At 36.4% G+C, this 17,951-nt stretch overlaps 1 protein-coding gene across 1 annotated transcript in view; it reads left to right on the top strand.

Annotated features, from left to right (window-relative positions):
- Positions 1-3,382: 3,382 nt before the first annotated feature.
- The window catches only part of Lim1 (LIM homeobox 1), a 401,359-nt gene continuing 386,790 nt past the window's right edge, over positions 3,383-17,951 (top strand). Inside the window, exon 1 of the mRNA XM_067158717.2 lies at positions 3,383-3,448. Coding sequence (XP_067014818.2) covers positions 3,436-3,448 — 13 coding nt within the window. The 5' untranslated portion in view covers positions 3,383-3,435. The remainder of the gene's footprint in view (positions 3,449-17,951) is intronic.

The raw sequence follows: 17,951 nt of genomic DNA, 5'->3' as shown, positions 1-17,951 counted from the left end.
ACAAACCGGCTTTTTTTGTTTTCTAGCTAAAATGTCTTATCTGTAAGTTTTAGGCTTCACATATACATGGTTAATTAACAGAATAAAGTTCAATCTTCAAAAAAACGTAACTGAAAGAAGTACTGTATTTATAGAACAGTATTTTTTGGAATAGGACTGCGAGGAAATTGTGAAAACTCATTCAGTGTGATACATGATATGCAGTCCATCAGAATAATTTTCGTCGAGTCCATTTTCCTACGAACGTGTGTAAAGAAAAATGAACCTTACTGTACCGTAATGTATTAGGCCTACTCCTGAAGTCTGATGGTTTTTTTTGAAAAATCAATTTCGCAATTTTAGTATAAATTTCGCATTTTGAGTAAACTTTTCTTTATTTCCCATTTCTCAAAACATAAAGTGGCATATCGGTCATAAAAAGTGGAACAAACCGGCAACACAGGCCTTTAATAGTGAAAAATCACAACCGCTACGGCAGTATCCCACGCGAGTGATTCTTCCGTACAAAAATTTCGCACATTTTTTGTGTTGTATGCGACCAACACTGGACGTCAAATCACAACGATGTAGAGAAAAGTTATTGATATTATCTTCTATTTGTAAAGAATTTGTTTATTAATCTTTTCATTTATTTTAATGTCTTAGAATTCACTATTTATCACGAGTTCTGGTTACAACTTGCTAGGAGCTGTTTCCGTCCCGACAGTCTGTTATTGATGTTCGAAGCAGGTGTTTGTGCTTCGCGAGCGTTCACATCGCAGTCAAGAGCCAAAGCTATTTATTATTAAAGTATAAGGTGTAGAGGACATTAACGTTATGGGCAATACTGAAAAACATTTGTTCTGGAAAATACTTCGAATCTTATGCCCTGATCAAAACCAGATTTTAGCACTGCTAATAGACTACAGGACCATCTACACACCTAGTAGACTGTATACAAGCAAAGAAAAGAGAGATATATTACTTTTATATTACTGATGGACAGAACGTGGACGAAAGAGAATCAAGATCAAAGACATGTAATAATGTTACTCACCATCCATGGTTTTCACCATAAGATATGTTCAGTCAGAACATTCCACAGCTTGAGTGACAAATTTGTATGTGCACTATGTAATCAAAGGTGTATCAGGTATCATCCAACGACGTGCCGCAAAAGAACAAAATCTTTTACTGAATACAGTAAGAATTAATGCCCATTCAGGCGATACTTTTTCCTTTGTGTTTCAATAAAGGATGTATGTTATTAATACGCAGAAATGCTTAATAGTTGGGAAATAAGAATAGAAAAGGATGTAACACTAATGCTTCACTCCCAATCACGGATGATCGACAAATGGGGAAAGAGTAGTCATAAGTACATAAAGTAAGCGACAGTATCTACTTTTAAAATCAAAATACAGAAGAATATTCCAAAAACAACTATGTATGCTAACGCGTTTGCTGATGCTGGGAATGTGCCTTAATTAAGGCCACATCTTCGTTGTGTTAATGATGTTATGGATGATGATGATGATGATGATGATTATATCAATAGAAACAAAGAAGTGAGCTAAAACTATGAACTTAACAAAATTAGAGACAGCAAAGCGGGATATTAATTTGCAATAGAAAACAATAAAATTATTTGTTTACATTGTTTTACTGTGCAAGAGTATGTAGCTGCAAAGTCTAATGATCAGTCCTCAGCCCGAAGGCTGGTTGGGATTGACTGTGATATTCTATTCGATTTTGGCAATCTTGATTGCTTCGAAAGATACGCCAAAAATACACAAACTTTATTCCAGAATTACACCAATTTTGAACCATTATATTTCTGGGGTAAATACAAAGGAAACTCCATACATTTTGCACTAAAATGACACCAAGGTGATTCCACAAATGTACTCCTCCTTGGTGTAACTTTGGAGGATTTTTTAAGCAAATCTGGTTCAACAGTGGTGTTGAAAATAAAGAAGGTTGAAATAAAAACTTTGATGTATTTTTGGCGCGAACTTGGTGAAGAGATTAATATACTTCATTTTTTGTGTAGCTGTGGAGTAAAATGTCACTTCTCTTGCACCAAATTTTTGGTGTAAAACTGGTCTAAAACTGGTGTAAATTAATGTGAAAAATTTGTGGTCTAATTATGGTGCAGTTTTGACGCATTTTTCATTGGTGTTAAATCGGTGCATCGATTATCGCTTTGGCACCAAATTAGCACCACAAATACACCACGTTTGCTCCGGTAAAATTTTTCCACCAATTTGTGGTGCAAACTACGCCGTCAGGGGCTGATAATCAGGTAAATCTTGGTTATACCATAACTTGCAAGTTCACTGTTCTGGTCTAAATTAAGTGAGGGAGGGATTTGACCGGTATTTAAGGGCCCGGACTCCTCACTTGCCCAGGGGCCCAAGAATCCTGTCACCGGGTCTGCTATTATCTATGGTTTAGCACTCGTTTTGTCAATCTGCTGTTATACATCCTCATTATGTGACCAAGCATTTAATTCTGCTCGTTCCGATCGCGTCTGACATCCTTTCATTTTCTTCGTCCTTGTATAGTTCTTTATTCCTTCTACGTATAAACTTTCAATGGTTTGTATTCATTGCTATATTTATTGAGTATTTTCATTGAATTTTACAAAGGATTTTATAATAAATTTATTGTCTCGGGGTTAGTGCAATCACGTGTCGTCTCTTAAAAATTCTAACCCGCTCTAAATATCTGCAACTACGTCGTTTATGCGTACAGAGAATGTCAATTTAGCGTCTAAATGCACACCAAGATCCTTGATGGAATTCACTAATCACAAGTTAATGTCAACCATGTGTTGTGAAATAAAATTTATGGCATTTAGAGTTTAATGTAGCTCAGTTTTAACACATAAGGTTCGGAGTTTCTATTTTTATGTTTTACGTTCAATCTTAGCCCCTAAGACTTTGTCTTGTATTTCAAAAATCTTATGCAAGTTAACTGTGAACTAGGGTGAGAAACTTTATGCGGGTTGCATACTAGACTTGTAATCAATATAGGAGCATTACTGTGCGTCCATCGCAGGTCTAGAATTTTGCAGAAGTGTTTGCCGCTGAGAGGGAATCATTTAGGTATCATGCATGCTTTGTGAAAACTTAATGTCGTCATTTAAAGTTGAATGATTAAATAATAAATGTCAGTCATATAGAATATGATTCTACTAAGTTTATGAACAGGTGATACTTTCTCTCTCACAAGCTTCAAGACATGTGCAATATGGCTATTCTTCCTTTTCATAGGGTACCTATCCGTTTCGGATATCTTCTTCGTACAGGAGGACTGGGAAGACGTAAGGTCTCAATATTATTTTACATTGGAGAGATAGATCGTGAAACCCAAACAGCTTCAATATCCTCAGAAACGCCGCCCTGGACTTTTCTATTCCTCTCTTGGTCTCTGATGACTGATCCCAATTAAATGATGTCCCCAGGTATGTACATTTTTCCACCCTTTCGTTTGGTTGATTATTAACCATCAGCTGCCAAGGATGTTTGGCTGGAAGAGTAGCAATATTTAGGTGCTCAGTTGTAGATTGTTAGTCGGTTTAGTTTTTTTAAACACTATCAGTAATAATATCGAAGTAAAAAAGAAAGGAAGCAATATTTAATATCGTGATGGGGAAGTAGTTGGATGATTCTCTAGTGTTCCTTCCTGGTAGAAATCATCTGCTGTTTTGTAATCTTAGCAAGGAATTTTAACTTATTATATTTCTCTTGATTTTATATAGCAGTCCTAGAACACAGGAGTCGTAAATTTGACTCGCGATTTAACTCTCACCCATCGATCTGGAACCACTCTCCGCCTGGAATATTTTGCCCCTTGCCCTATAGCATACTTTAATAATAATAATAATAATAGTAATAATAATAATAATAATAATAATAATAATAATAATAATAATAATAATAATAATAATAATAATAATAATAATAATTGTATAGCCTCAGAAACGTGTGCAGGCATTATATATTTGATGTCGTTTAAGCTGCCTGCGCGTCATTTTTAACGTTCCGTTTTACTCGACCAGATGGCAGAGGAACGGATGACGATTTCTGCTTTGTTTGAACCTCTCAATCATTGGATCTGTTGATCAACACTCTCTACCACTTATATATAGTGTTAACTATCTGCACAGTGAACTTCTATAAATGTGAGGGGACATTATACGTGTATGAATTCAGAAAACAGTCTTGCACAAAATATTCTTTAAGCCTCCCTTCCACTCCACCACCCCTCTCTCTGAGTTGTCTTGCGGGTTGCATACTAGAAGAATAATCAATGTAGGAGCACAACTGTGCGACCATCGCAGGTCTAGAATTTTGTGGGAGGTGTCCCCGTGCACTAAACCTTAACATAATGGATTGCCACCTGGTTCCACTCACAGCTGGATTCTCTTATTTTGTCACGATATTCAGGGACTGAAACTGTGTTCATTCAGCACCACGATGAAGACATTTGAAAAATTACTAACCTACCGAATGCTAGAATGATGTCTTGCACACAGGCCACGTTTTGCTCAAATATGGATGTTGAAATGTTGCTGTCTTTTCCCCAAACTCTTCTCTTAGCATTAACTTGAAGATAAGTAAGATTTAGAATTTTTTAAAGTAAAAAATGCAGCGGAGGTACGATGGGATGTTTCACTGTCGGCTGTCATGGATAGACTTACTAGGGAAATGAGGAGTGAGGATATTTCCCTTTACTTTCCTCACAATGTTGGAAAGCGATGTTACATGCCAGCCTGTTAAGCGCACTGAAATGCACACATCATTCGACCGTATGGGTGACAACTTCCACGCCATTCATCACAGGGACTGTCTGCATAAGAAGTGGCGTTACTAGCGTCGATCGTATCTTTGCTGCTTTCATTATTTCAAAGCCAAGGATGAGACTGAGACAGATAAGAGGAAGTAACAAATTTGTTCTAGCCCATGCCATTGTAAACACTAAGCTGTATCTGACCAGTGATTGATATGGACGAAGCTAAATTTCATTCAGCATTAGAGATAGGCGAAATTGTTCATTTTTTGGAACAGTTCCGATTATAGATCGACAATGAGAAATATTATTCCACGCCACATGATTATTCTGACTCCGGGAGAACGCGAGTGCTAGTTCTCTACACTGGTTTCGATGTTCTTTGAAACTACAGTACAGTAATCACTGGGTGGAATGACTAGCAGTGGTGACTAAGGGATAAGGGAAGGGAACCCGCGGAATGACTATCTAAGTCCCTGAACATCATGACAAAATATGTTAAGGTTTAGTGCACGGGGACACATTTTGCAAAATTCTAGACCTGCGATGGACGCACAGTTATGTTTCTAAATAGATTACTCTTCTAGTATGTAACTCGAAGGATGGTTGTACCTGTTCAAGAAAAATACCATGTTCGAAAGGTGAAATAAGACAATATAAACGAAACTCGTGTTCGTGTATGCTAATTACATAATTATTTCCTCACTGCGAGTTTCACGCTTTGTTTTAATTGCACATGCTTTAGGGTAGTTGAGCCTAAACAAAGTAAACTGGTACTTTATGTTTACCCAGAGGGTACTAGGAGCAATATGAGTAGAATCGCAGGAATTCAGAGTGAATAGTTAGCTGATAACGTGATTTATTAAAGAGATTCCCAAGGTGAAGCTGACTCTATGGACCAGGAAATCGTACATTAACTCATCTGACGGTATTTATACATTTAAAATAATTGAAGGGCTTCTGGCCAAAACAACCAATGTGTTTCTGTGTTACAGTGACACCAGGAAAAATTTTCATAAATTTCTTCATAATAAATAAACAGTTTTTTGAATATTTCGATGTTGAAGTTGTAATTGTAACTTGTAATTTTAAAAAATTAAATAAAAATATTCTGACATTATTTGTTGTCGCCTGAAATTGTCACGAAGAAACGTAATAGCCCTTACATTCAACTTTCAATTTAGGATAAAGTTTCCTTAGACATGTATATTTAAGGCAATAGTTAATATTATCACAATTTTTCAACAAAACGCTATGATAGTCTATATGTAGGGACCTGCGTTTTTCACGTCTGCGATAACACCGACTCTTAAAAAAAAATCCCTAAAATGCTTGGGAAACAGTTACCTATGCATAACGTTGTTGACAATTCGAAAACTGGACAGATTTATTTCGCGAAATAAAACGGAATGAGACAATAACGCGAATATGTCAACTTTTTACATTTTTATGTTTAGTCCAGTATTCATCATTAACAGAAATGTCGATTCAGCACCAGTGGAGAAAGTGAAGTCTATTCCATACTTTAACAATGAGAATGATTCAGTGAACTTCAAGAACAAACCAATCAAACTGCGAGATGGAAAAGTAAATATTTTGAAGGTTCTGATTAGTTTGCTTGACAGCCATCCTGAGTTTAGTGACAGAACTCTCCAATCAGTGTGATAACCATGTGCTAACGTGAACGTTTCTCTTCTTGCTACTCAGGAGTTTTGAGCAACTTGCGTTGCAACAGGAAAATGACAATGTTCTCCTTTGACAGTAAGAAAGAAATATTATGTATTTTTCTCTTATATTATGCCTTCTTCAGTGATAATTGAATGATAAAAATGCGTGTCTTCAAATAAAACTACATATTGTTCTTCAATAATTGATTTACATGAAAAGTACCTTTTAAAATCCCGAAGTATGATAATAACATGATTAAAAATAACTCGAAATTCTAAAAAAACGCCAAATTCTTCAAAAATAACCCCGATTTCCACAAAAAACAAAACGAAAAATGCAGGTCCCTATCTATAAGTTATAGATTTTTAATATTTTCTTGTTGTTTTCTTTTTGCATCAAAGGAGGAATAAGGATTCCTCTCAACTTTCGACACAATTCAGCAGTAACAACTGATAGCTCGAACACAAGATGGCGGAAAATGTTATGGTTTGCAAGTAAAAACAGCCAGTGTCATTTGACTATGGTTATTATTACTGGGAACCCAACTGACATCGATAGTTTTTATAGAAGTACCAATATTACATGCTTCTGTAACTCGGTAACTATGGCTGATTTTGTAGAATATGTGATGTGCAAAGAAAGATGATTCTGTCAACCGGAGAAAAATATGGAAGGCTATGGAAAAATTCGGAATTCCACAAAAGATAGTCCGTCTTACAAAGGCAATGTATGATGGATATACTTGTCAAGTAGAACGTAAAGGGAAGCTGTCTGGACCATTTGCTGTAAAATCTGGAGTAAGACAAGGATGTCTACTGTCGGCAATCGTGTTTATCATGCTGAGAGAGGCAACGAATAGAAAGCGTGGCATTCAGTGGGGATTAAATAACAGATTTGAAGAACTGGGTTATGCGGATGATCTTTGTCTTCTTGCAGAATGTTTTCTTGACACGGAAATCATACTGAATGACTTAAAAATAGAAGCTAAAGAAGTAGGCTTAAAGATTAATAACAAAAATAAAAATAAAATGAGCATAGACCATCGTAACAATTCTGGCTTGACTCTAGATGGAATGGATATAGAAAGGGTGGAGGAATTTTGCTACTTAGGAAGCATGGTAAGCCAGGATGGAGATGATTTTAGTGATGTGGTGAGTCATATAAATAAAGCCAAAGGGGATTTTGTACAGTTACGACGAATATGGAGAGCCCCTCACATTCGTATAAAAATGATGCTAATGATATTCAACTCAAATGTTAAATCTGTGTTACTGTATTGAAGTGAGACCTGGAAAGTGACCAAAGATATTACCACAAGGTTACAGACTTTTATAAATCCTTCTTTGAGGTATATTATTAGAATATGGTGGCCAAGGATGATCTCAAACAAAGACCTTTGGGAGGCCACAAGTCAAAGTCCCATACAGGAAGAGATAATGAGAAGAAAATTGAGATGGATTGGGCACATCCTGAGAAAACCACAGGAACATTGACCTGGAATCCACAAGGTAGTCGCAGGCAAGGCAGACCGAGCATTACCTGGAAGAGAACCACAGACAGGGAGATTTCTGGAGTTAACAAGACATGGAGGGAGGTGAAAGCATTGGCGGAAGAGAGAACAAGCTGGAGAAATTTCGTCGTGGCCCTGTGTTCCACCTGGAATTAAAGGAAATAAGTCATAGAGAGATGAACATCCTGTTATTCCCATTGTACTAATATCTCATTTTTGGTATCGTACGTTTTTGAACATTGGCTGTTTTTGCCAAAAACCCTTCAATTTTTAGTATATAGACTAATACTTATAATTTACAGTACTTCGTTGCCATAAGACCTATCTGTGTCAGTGCGACGTGAAGCCACTAGCAAAAAAAAAAAATATGCAGAACAAAATTGCTGTGGATAGCACAACACAAACAGAAGTAAAACGCGGTAAAAATAATGATAGTCGATGATGCAAGTTATTAAAGTTAGTAAGAATTAAAAGAAACAAAGACTAATAAACAGTGTCATGTAATGGATACTTACAGCACGCCTCTTTGATATTCATATTTCGCCCGTTCCCTTTCCTGCTGCCCCCTTAGTCTCCACTGGTGGTGGTTACACCCAGTTACTACTGTTCTTTCAAAGAAACCAGAATTCTCGTGTCCCCGAGTCAGAACAATCAAGCGACGTGGAATAAAGTTTCTCATTGTCGACCCAGACCTTTCCTTTTTTTCTAATATTTCTACGAACATTTTCGAGAGAACTTAGGGTTGACAGGCGGAAAATGTTGTATAAACGCATATTGTTCAGCTGAGTGATAATTTTTGTTATTGAGAGAACATATTTTTTGTTTGTTTTAAAAGACTATTTTGATTTTGTAAGTTTTATTATTTAATTGACCTTTGTTGTGACAAAATTTGGTCATCCTCCACGTACAATGAACACTCACAGCACACATAAAACAATATGAATTGGCAACGCAAAATACATATAAGAAATAAAATCGTCCACATTCTTCATATACATCAAAAGTTTTGTTAAGTTGCACACAATTTTGTTTCGTAATGCCTAGTTTGTGGTTATACGGACCTACATTTTTATAAGTTTGTACTTTTTAATACGAATAAAAATATTGGCAGCACTAATTTCTATTAAATGCAAACATTTATGTTCGGTTTTATTTTTACGCCACCTTTATCATGCAGTTTAGGGATACATTTCACAAATTTTCTTTTAGCGAGCTATTTCTTAGTTAAATAAAATGCAAATAAGCTTTTTTCAGTTAATATCCTTATCACAGCCACTGAACATACGGTTTCACATGGAATTCGAACCACAGTGTCGCGACTGTTTTTTTCATTTCAAAAATCATACATCAGATCCTTTTGGTAATGGACAGGAGAAACAAATATCAGCTTCACAACATACTGCGTAAAATTATCATTACAATTTCTCGTCTATAGCGTAATAGGAGTACGTCTTGGTTCTTGTTTCAAAGCCAGTGATATGATAGGATGAACGGAATGTTCATAATACGACAACAAATTTATTACAAATATTAACATCGATATGGGTGATATACCTTCAAAGTTTGAGCTAGAACGGACATTCCTTAAGTATTGTATAGCTTATAGCGTTCTACGTCCAGAGTCTCCCAAATCAAGCATTAACAAATATATCGCATTTTTTATTTGTTAGGAATGCACCAATGCAGTCATGATGCTGCCCGGATCGTTTTCACACGCGACCAGAGAACGAGAATTGGACGGTCATTCTGCACACGGTAGCTCTCACGACTGAATATCACAGTGAAAAATCATCGTCTTCTTTATCTTCAGCATTTGTCCCTCCTGATGGCGGGATCCGCTACATGTATTCGTTGTCTCCATTTAGTTCTGTCCTGGGCCAAGTTTGACATTCTTCAGATCCTTGTGAAGAGTATCGGTCCATCGCTGGTTTGGTCGTCCTATTGATCTCCTACCGGCAACTTCTAACGTGTAATCAGTGTGTCAGCCCCTGTCCTCAGTACATGTCCAAACCATCGTAGACGACTCTCGTGTATTTTGTCTTGAATCAGTGCAACGCGATCCAGTTTAGTGACGCCAACTGTCCCCACCTCAGCATCTTAGTCTCCATGACGCCCAGTCGACGTTCTGTCTCAGTCGTAATCAGCAAACATTCGCAACCATACATTACAAAAGATCGGACGAGAGTGTGAAGACTTGAATATTTATCAAGAACACAAAATCTGCGGTCGCCACATTTCGTACCAAATAGGAAATGTCTTCTAAATTACACGTCCCGATATCCAAATTTTCTTAAAGAATTTTGGTCATTTTTGTATTCATGATTATCGTATCAGTCAAGAGGTTAAGATCGAGAACTAAATCCCTATTAAGGGCTTCGATATAGGTAGATGTCTTTATTGGAGTAGTTAAGGCATTAGGCCTTTTCTTACACTAAACCAATTATTATGATACATTAAAATAATAATTTATATTACTGTAATTAATGGTAGATAAAGCTCAATTAAAGAATTAATAATAATAATAATACTAATACTAATAATAATAATAATAATAATAATAATAATAATAATAATAATAATAATAATAATAATAATAATAATAATAATAATAATAGCTAGAAATACTATTGTAACAATACGATCAATGAAAGACCAGAAATGCACAGTTCACTCGTATCTTGTTGTACCTCTTAACACTATTTTAAATCACTCTGTGGTTGGTATTCCTTTGACATCATCCGGGAAACGGCTCTATTCTCATGCGGCAAACACAGAAAATGAGTTGTTATATGCGGTAGTTCGATGACGAGGAATGGCGAGCAGGTTTGATGTTTGAGCCCTTGTATCCCTGTACTGAACATTTAAGAAGTAATGAAAAAGCGAATAAAGGTAGGCTAGGATGGGGAAGATGTAAGAACTCGATGGAGGAGAGGAAACGTATGATAGCTACGACAGACACGGACTCAGGACCACTCTAATTCTAAGAAGGATGATGTCGCGCGGTTACACTTTCTTAAAGTGTGTATATATATCTCACATATACCTGTCCCAATTTTTTCACTCCCAACGGTTATTGACGGGAAGATAATTAAGATCCGTCAACTATAGGGGGTCTTTAATATTGTTAAAGAAAAAATCAGAACTAAAGGGAATATCAAATTAGAATAGGCCTATTTAAATAATGTGTAAACACAGTTTCTATATTCATTCTCGCCTGGATATTACAATGAAATGAAATGGCGCATGGCTTTTAGTCCCGGGAGTGTCCGAGGACATGTTCGGGTCGCCAGGTGCAGGTCTTTTGATTTAACGCCCGAGCGCGCGTGATGAGGATGAAATGATGATGAAGACGACACACACACACACCCAGTCCCCGTGCCAGCGAAATTAACCAATTATGGTTAAAATTTCCGACCCCGCCGGGAATCGAACCCGAGACCCCTGTGACCAAAGACCAGTACGCTAACCATTTAGCCATGGAGCCAGACGATATTACAATAAAGAATCGATGTCGAAGTCTGGTTATAGAGAACTTTCACTCAGAACACAAAATCTACTTTAGCAAGTTTTTGATTAAGTTGGAGAATCCATCTAAATTCCTTATTCTGGTAACCATCTGATCAATAATATTACGTACAAGAATTTAGAATGACATTCGTTTTACTGATTATACAACGGTCAAAAGGCCTAGAGCAATGTTCTAATTCTTAACTAATTATTGGGGCGAAAACGTTTATTTTGTAATGTGTTTTTAGCGCAGTTGGCTTTGCACTATGTCACAATGGTCATCTTCAGTTTGTTAGGTGTAAAGGATCGTCGGTTTTTAGACAGCACGTTGCGAAACATCGAGAAACTTCCCTCCACATCAACGAATGTTAAGGGTTGCGGATACGAACCCCCGAACAAGTACGAATAAACCGGATCATTTTCAAGGGGAGGAGATACACACTATCTTTACTATGTTACACTTGTCAAATTCATGTACCTAATGTTCAAAAACTGTTGCATAGAAATCAATGAATGTTGGCACACTGAAAGAATTAAGCTTTGTGTAGGCTATACATGGAAAAACTTTTACGATTATTCACCGACAACTCAATATTTTATTTTTCCCTTAAAAGTCAATTAAAACAATAATTTAAAAAAATCATTTGCATTATCATAATATTTGCAACACCAAGAAGAAGAAGAAGAAGAAGATATGGTGATAGTTAGGTTGCATACGAGGAGAACGTTAATCTGTGCAAAATACCTACATAGAATTCTCAAAGGTAAAAAGCAGATAACCGAGAGTTACTCCACCAAATAAATTTATATGCACCGTTTGGAAGCAATAGAAATAATTTAACTTTCTTTGTTAAAAGGTCAAACACAAATCACCATATGAATTGATCATTAAACAGAATATGTCAGTTAATTAATAAAATGCCAAACGTGGACATATTTCACGACGAGAGCATCTTGTTAAGGTCAGTCAGGAGGTAACTCGCACAGAGAGAAGACATAAAGTAAATAGAGTAGCATTATTGTGTACCATGAATAATTTAGTCCTTAGATTAATTTAGATTAATAATGTATATTTTAGGAGGAATTAAAATAATAAGTTGAAACACACACTTACCACTGTCCATAGTTCATAAGTATAATATTAGGTTTATATTTTTATTTTTATTATAAATTATTTATAAAATTAGAAATAAGAAATGGGAATGTTCTGTAAGTGGGCAGAAATGCCTGTTGAACAATAAATCAAATAAATAAATAAATAAATAAATAAATAAATAAATAAATAAATAAATAAATAAATAAATAAATGAAAGCTTCATGTTCCTAACACTTGTGGTTCTAGAGAAAAGGGAACATAAAGTTTTGAAAAAAATAGGTATTTTGAGATAAATTAAAACAAAGATGAAGAACTCCCCAGTGCATTCCTGGATCATCTGGATTAATTTCTTGCAAATTTACACACAGAAGCTAAAAACAGTTATAAGTTTGTTATGGAATTACCACTCCTTACAAAATTTCCGTCACTCGTATATGACTAGACAGAGAAAGCTTCTTCCTTGAAATATTATAATTTACAAGAGGAGTTTCTGTCACACTGTTACTTTATGCTAAAACTGCATAATCTAACCTATCAATCCCTCGATCATTGTTGTTGAGTCATCAGTCCATAGACTGGTTTGATGCAGCTCTCCATGCCATCCTATCCTGTGCTAACCTTTTCATTTCTACGTAACTATTGCATCCTACATCTGCTCTAATCTGCCTGTCATATTCATACCTTGGTCTACCCCTACCGTTCTTACCACCTACACTTCCTTCAAAAACCAACTAAACAAGTCCTGGGTGTCTTAAGATATGTCCTATCATTCTATCTCTTCTTCTCGTCAAATTTAGCCAAATCGATCTCCTCTCACCAATTCGATTTAGTATCTGTTCATTCGTGATTCGATCTATCCATCTCACCTTCAGCATTCTTCTCTAACACCACATTTCAAAAGCTTCTAATCTCTTCCTTTCTGAGCTAGTTATCGTCCATGTTTCACTTCCATCCATACGAAAGTCTTCAAAAACATCTTTCTAATTCCCATATCAATGTTTGAAGTGAGCAAATTTCTTTTCTTAAGAAAGCTCTTCCTTGCTTGTGCTAGTCTGCATTTTATGTCCTCCTTCCTTCTGCCGTCGTTAGTTATTTTACTACCCAAGTAACAATATTCATCTACTTCCTTTAAGACTTCATTTCCTAATGTAATATTTCCTATATCACCTGCCTTCGTTCGACTGCACTCCATTACTTTTGTTTTGGCCTTATTTATTTTCATCTTGTACTCCTTACCCAAGACTTCATCCATACCATTCAGCAACTTCTCGAGATCTTCTGCAGTCTCAGATAAAATAACAATATCATCGGCAAATCTCAAGGTTTTGATTTCCCCTCCTTGGACTGTGATTCCCTTTCCAAATTCCTCTTTGATTTCCTTTACTGCCTGTTCTATGTAAACATTAAAAAGGAGACGGGACAAACTGCAGCCTTGCCTCATTCCTTTCTGGATTGCTGCTTCTTTTTCAAAGCCCTCGATTCTTATAACTGCAGACTGATTTTTATACAGATTGTAGATAATTTTTCGTTCTCGGTATCTGATCCCTATCATCTTCAGAATCATAAATAGCTTGGTCCAATCAACATTAACATTAATACTATTTACACTTTCACTATCGGCCTGTGGATTACTAACAATTTCACATGCATGTCTTTTTCTCCCAGAAGTGGCTTAAATAATTGAGTAGACTGAGGTATTCTGAATACATGTTTGATCTACTACCAAAACAAACATGTGCTTCAGTAAACAACACCAAACGAAAAAGTGACGAATGGAAACCATAGCATAACGACAAGAGTGTGCATCAGACCACACTGCTAGACCGGGAAGTTTGAAATTAGGGAGTTTATTAAAAAACAATACGCACACCTAGCCAAAAAGGTGGGCGTAACTCCTAGTGTTAGCTTGATGTTTGTGTGCGATACGGGCCATTAGAAATACTAAATATTAAATATACTAAGTTACAATTCCGAAAATAACAAAAAATACACTTTTGACCTTTATTGGTGTACTATCTCCCCCTAAGCTAATATTCTTATCTACACATTAAAATATATATAATATTCATTAATGGATAGTTTATGATTAGCTTAAATGAAAGGCCACATATTTGTCGGCAAATTACGAAATAAAACATTACCTTATTTAGATTAAATTAAAATCTACGTGTCTACAATTTGTTTTACATCGCACCGATACAGGCAGGTCTTATGGCGACAATATAATAGGAAAGGCCTAGAAGTGGGAAGAATGCGGCCGTGGGCTTATTCACTGTAAGGCACTGCCCCAGAATTTGCCTGGTGTGAAAATGGAAAACTACGGAAAACAGTCTTCAGGGCTGCCGACAGTGGGGTTCGAATCCACTATCTCCCAGATGCAAGCTCACAGCTACGCGCCCCTAACCGCACGACCAACTTGTCCGGTATATAAAAAATCAGAGAATAACTTACTGAGTTTCAGTTATGTGCCGGATAAGTTAACACATATTAAATATAATTCAAATAGGGCATAACTACAATTCCGAAAATAACAAAAATACACTTTTGACCTTTATTAGTGTACTAGCTCCCACTAAGCTAATATTCTTATCTACACATTATATATATCGTCGTTGCCGGGACAAATCCTCCTATATTTTTGGAGATATACTGACCCGCAGCACATACATTATGAAGAGCGAGAATGCCTTGACAATATGCACACAATATTGCACCTTAGATGACAGAACCTTACCGGCCTAAGTTCTAAGCTAAAATATTTCACATAGGAGGTTTTGTCCCGGCAGCGACGATATACTATTCATTAATAGATCGTATATATTGTTAGGCCTCGCCTTCGGACACTCGAGAAGAAAAACGGTTCTTCCTCAACTTCCGAACCCTGGTCATTATACTGTGCATTTCTCAAGCCCCCACTTGACATAACAGTAATCCTGCCTTTCATCATAAGTTCCTCCGGATATGAAATATCTCCTCGCAACAACGAGGACATTTTGTTGCAATGAAAGACGGGTTGCCGACAAGAAGAATTCTCCTTAGTGGTGTTCTGGAACATCTGGTCTATACTGAGTGCTTTACAAGTTGTTACGGAAATCATTTCTCAGGTCACTTTAAGTAAAGAATGGCATATGAATTCAAGTCCTATCATCAAGATTTAGAGAGAATAGTTCTTTGACCACGAGGTCGGTATGCTGATCTTCTGGCCGGTTCGATTCCCAGTCGAACAGTGGTATTAACATGCAGTTTACACATTACGGCAGATACCACCATTTTTTACGAGATAGTTTGCCTTAAAAGGGCTGTATTTTGGTGTAATAACCTTACAAAAATTATTTACTTCTTGTAATATTTAAAGAGAAACGACTTTGGAAATAATTTGTAAAATACATTACCTTATGCGGGAATACCCAGGAAGCCAGAAAATAATAAAAGAACTTGTGACATCCATAGTCCTTTTGATGAAATATTTCCTTTATAAGAAATTGGACATTTTACTTACGCAGATGTGAACACTTTACCATTGAATAGCGTGATTTTTTTCTTCCTTATGCCCAGCTAAGGAGTACGATTGAACTTATGTACCTGATTTCGTTACCTTTTTCTTATCCCAAAATCTCGTTCATCTTTTCGCTATGGCTTTTCTTGCGATCTTCTAACCAGGTTTTGTTGGTGGAGTATTTGGATGATGTGTACAGCGGTGATTGTCAACTAATTTTCTGAATTTATATCTGTCTAACACAAAGTCATCTATGATGCCCATTTCCTGACGCGTGATTATTATTGTTATTATTATTATTATCGCTGGGTTGAATGGCATACACGGTTGAGGTGCTGGCCTTCTGACACCAACTTGGCAAGTTCGACGCTGGTTCAGTCTGATGGTATTTGAAGGTGCTGAAATAAGCCAGCCTCGTGCTGGTAGATTTACTGGCACGAAAAATGGCTCTGGCGGGACTAAATTTCGGCCCCTCAGCTTCTCCAAAAAGCATAAACGTTTTGTATGACGTAAAACAATATTATTATTGTTATCATTATCACTGTTGTTTATTCACTGGGGCCGTTGAGGAGCACGTGAAGTCTTGTTACATTTGGCAGTGAACTTCGCTTTTGTTTGAGCCCAGAATTCCCTCATTCTTTGCGTTCCTCTGTCCAAGGGGACAATATCTTCTTTTCGGTTGTTTGTCTCGCTTTAGTTCATTCGTCACTTTCTTTCTTTCTTTCTTTCTTTATTTCTTTCTTTTGGAAGTGATCTCTGTCAAAGACGTCTTCGGGTTTGATTTGCAGCATTTTAAGATCTTCTTTGGCATTTCTAAGCCAAGACATCGTGGTTGTGGGTTTTGAATCAAAAGAGTTAAAGATATATTTTGGTCAACCCGTTTCCATCCATTCGTCTGACGTAACCGTAAAACCATGCATATCTTTTGCGGACTGTCTGTAATTTCCTCTATTTTGTTATCGACTTCCTCGTTGAATTTCTTTTCTGGTGGATGCCATTCTTGTAATTATTATTACCGTATGGCATTTACAAGCATAGTCAATTTCATAACATACAATATAAACACATATAAAGTGAAGTACAGTCGAACCTCGATATATCGAATCTCTATTACTCGAATTTTCAGTATCTCGAAGTATCTTAAAATTCTCGGCCATTTGTCCTATTCTTCACGTGTATTTATTTCTCTGTAACTCGAATTTTATGCGAAATTAACTGTGCAATACGGCATTTGTGGTTTGTGAAGAACAGTTAACAAAGTAAAGTAAATTCAATTCAATTCAATTCAATTCAATTCAGTTCAATTCAATTCAATTCAATTCTGGGAGCTAACATGACGGGAACCGACAAACTAAATCTTCTGATGATCGAAAATTTGGCGAAGCCAAGCCTAGCTGTTTCTCGGGTGTGAATTAATTACCAGTCACGTAAGAAAGCAACCCTCCGAATTCGCGGATGACAAGCTCCATTTACGAATCTCGGCTGCTTAGTATGGACGAGAAGTTTCAACGTGAAGGGAGGAAAGGTTAACAGTAACAAACAGAAGGTTAACGGTAACAAACAGAAGAGGCTAACGGATTTTTTCCAAAGGTGTTAACCGAGGTGTATTTCTTGTTTCACTACTGTCTTCTAAAATGTTACTATAATAAGGGTTATAATTAAAGTGATGCCATAAAGTAGAGTATGTTTATATGTTTTAAAATACTGTTAAAAATAATGTATTCAGTATAAGCCCATAGATATGATTCAATGATGTGCTATACGTGCTCAAAACGATATTTTACATATCTCGAACTTTTGATAACTCGAAATAAAATTCAGCTCCCGAGGTGATTCGAGATTATCGAGGTTCCACTGTATATACAAAAATAATTAAACTAGAATGTCCAGCTTCGACA

The sequence above is a fragment of the Anabrus simplex genome, chromosome X, assembly GCF_040414725.1.
Source record: "Anabrus simplex isolate iqAnaSimp1 chromosome X, ASM4041472v1, whole genome shotgun sequence".
Lineage (NCBI taxonomy): Eukaryota > Metazoa > Arthropoda > Insecta > Orthoptera > Tettigoniidae > Anabrus > Anabrus simplex.
Note: the sequence above shows the minus strand (reverse complement) of the source record. Positions and strands in the feature narration are given on the sequence as shown.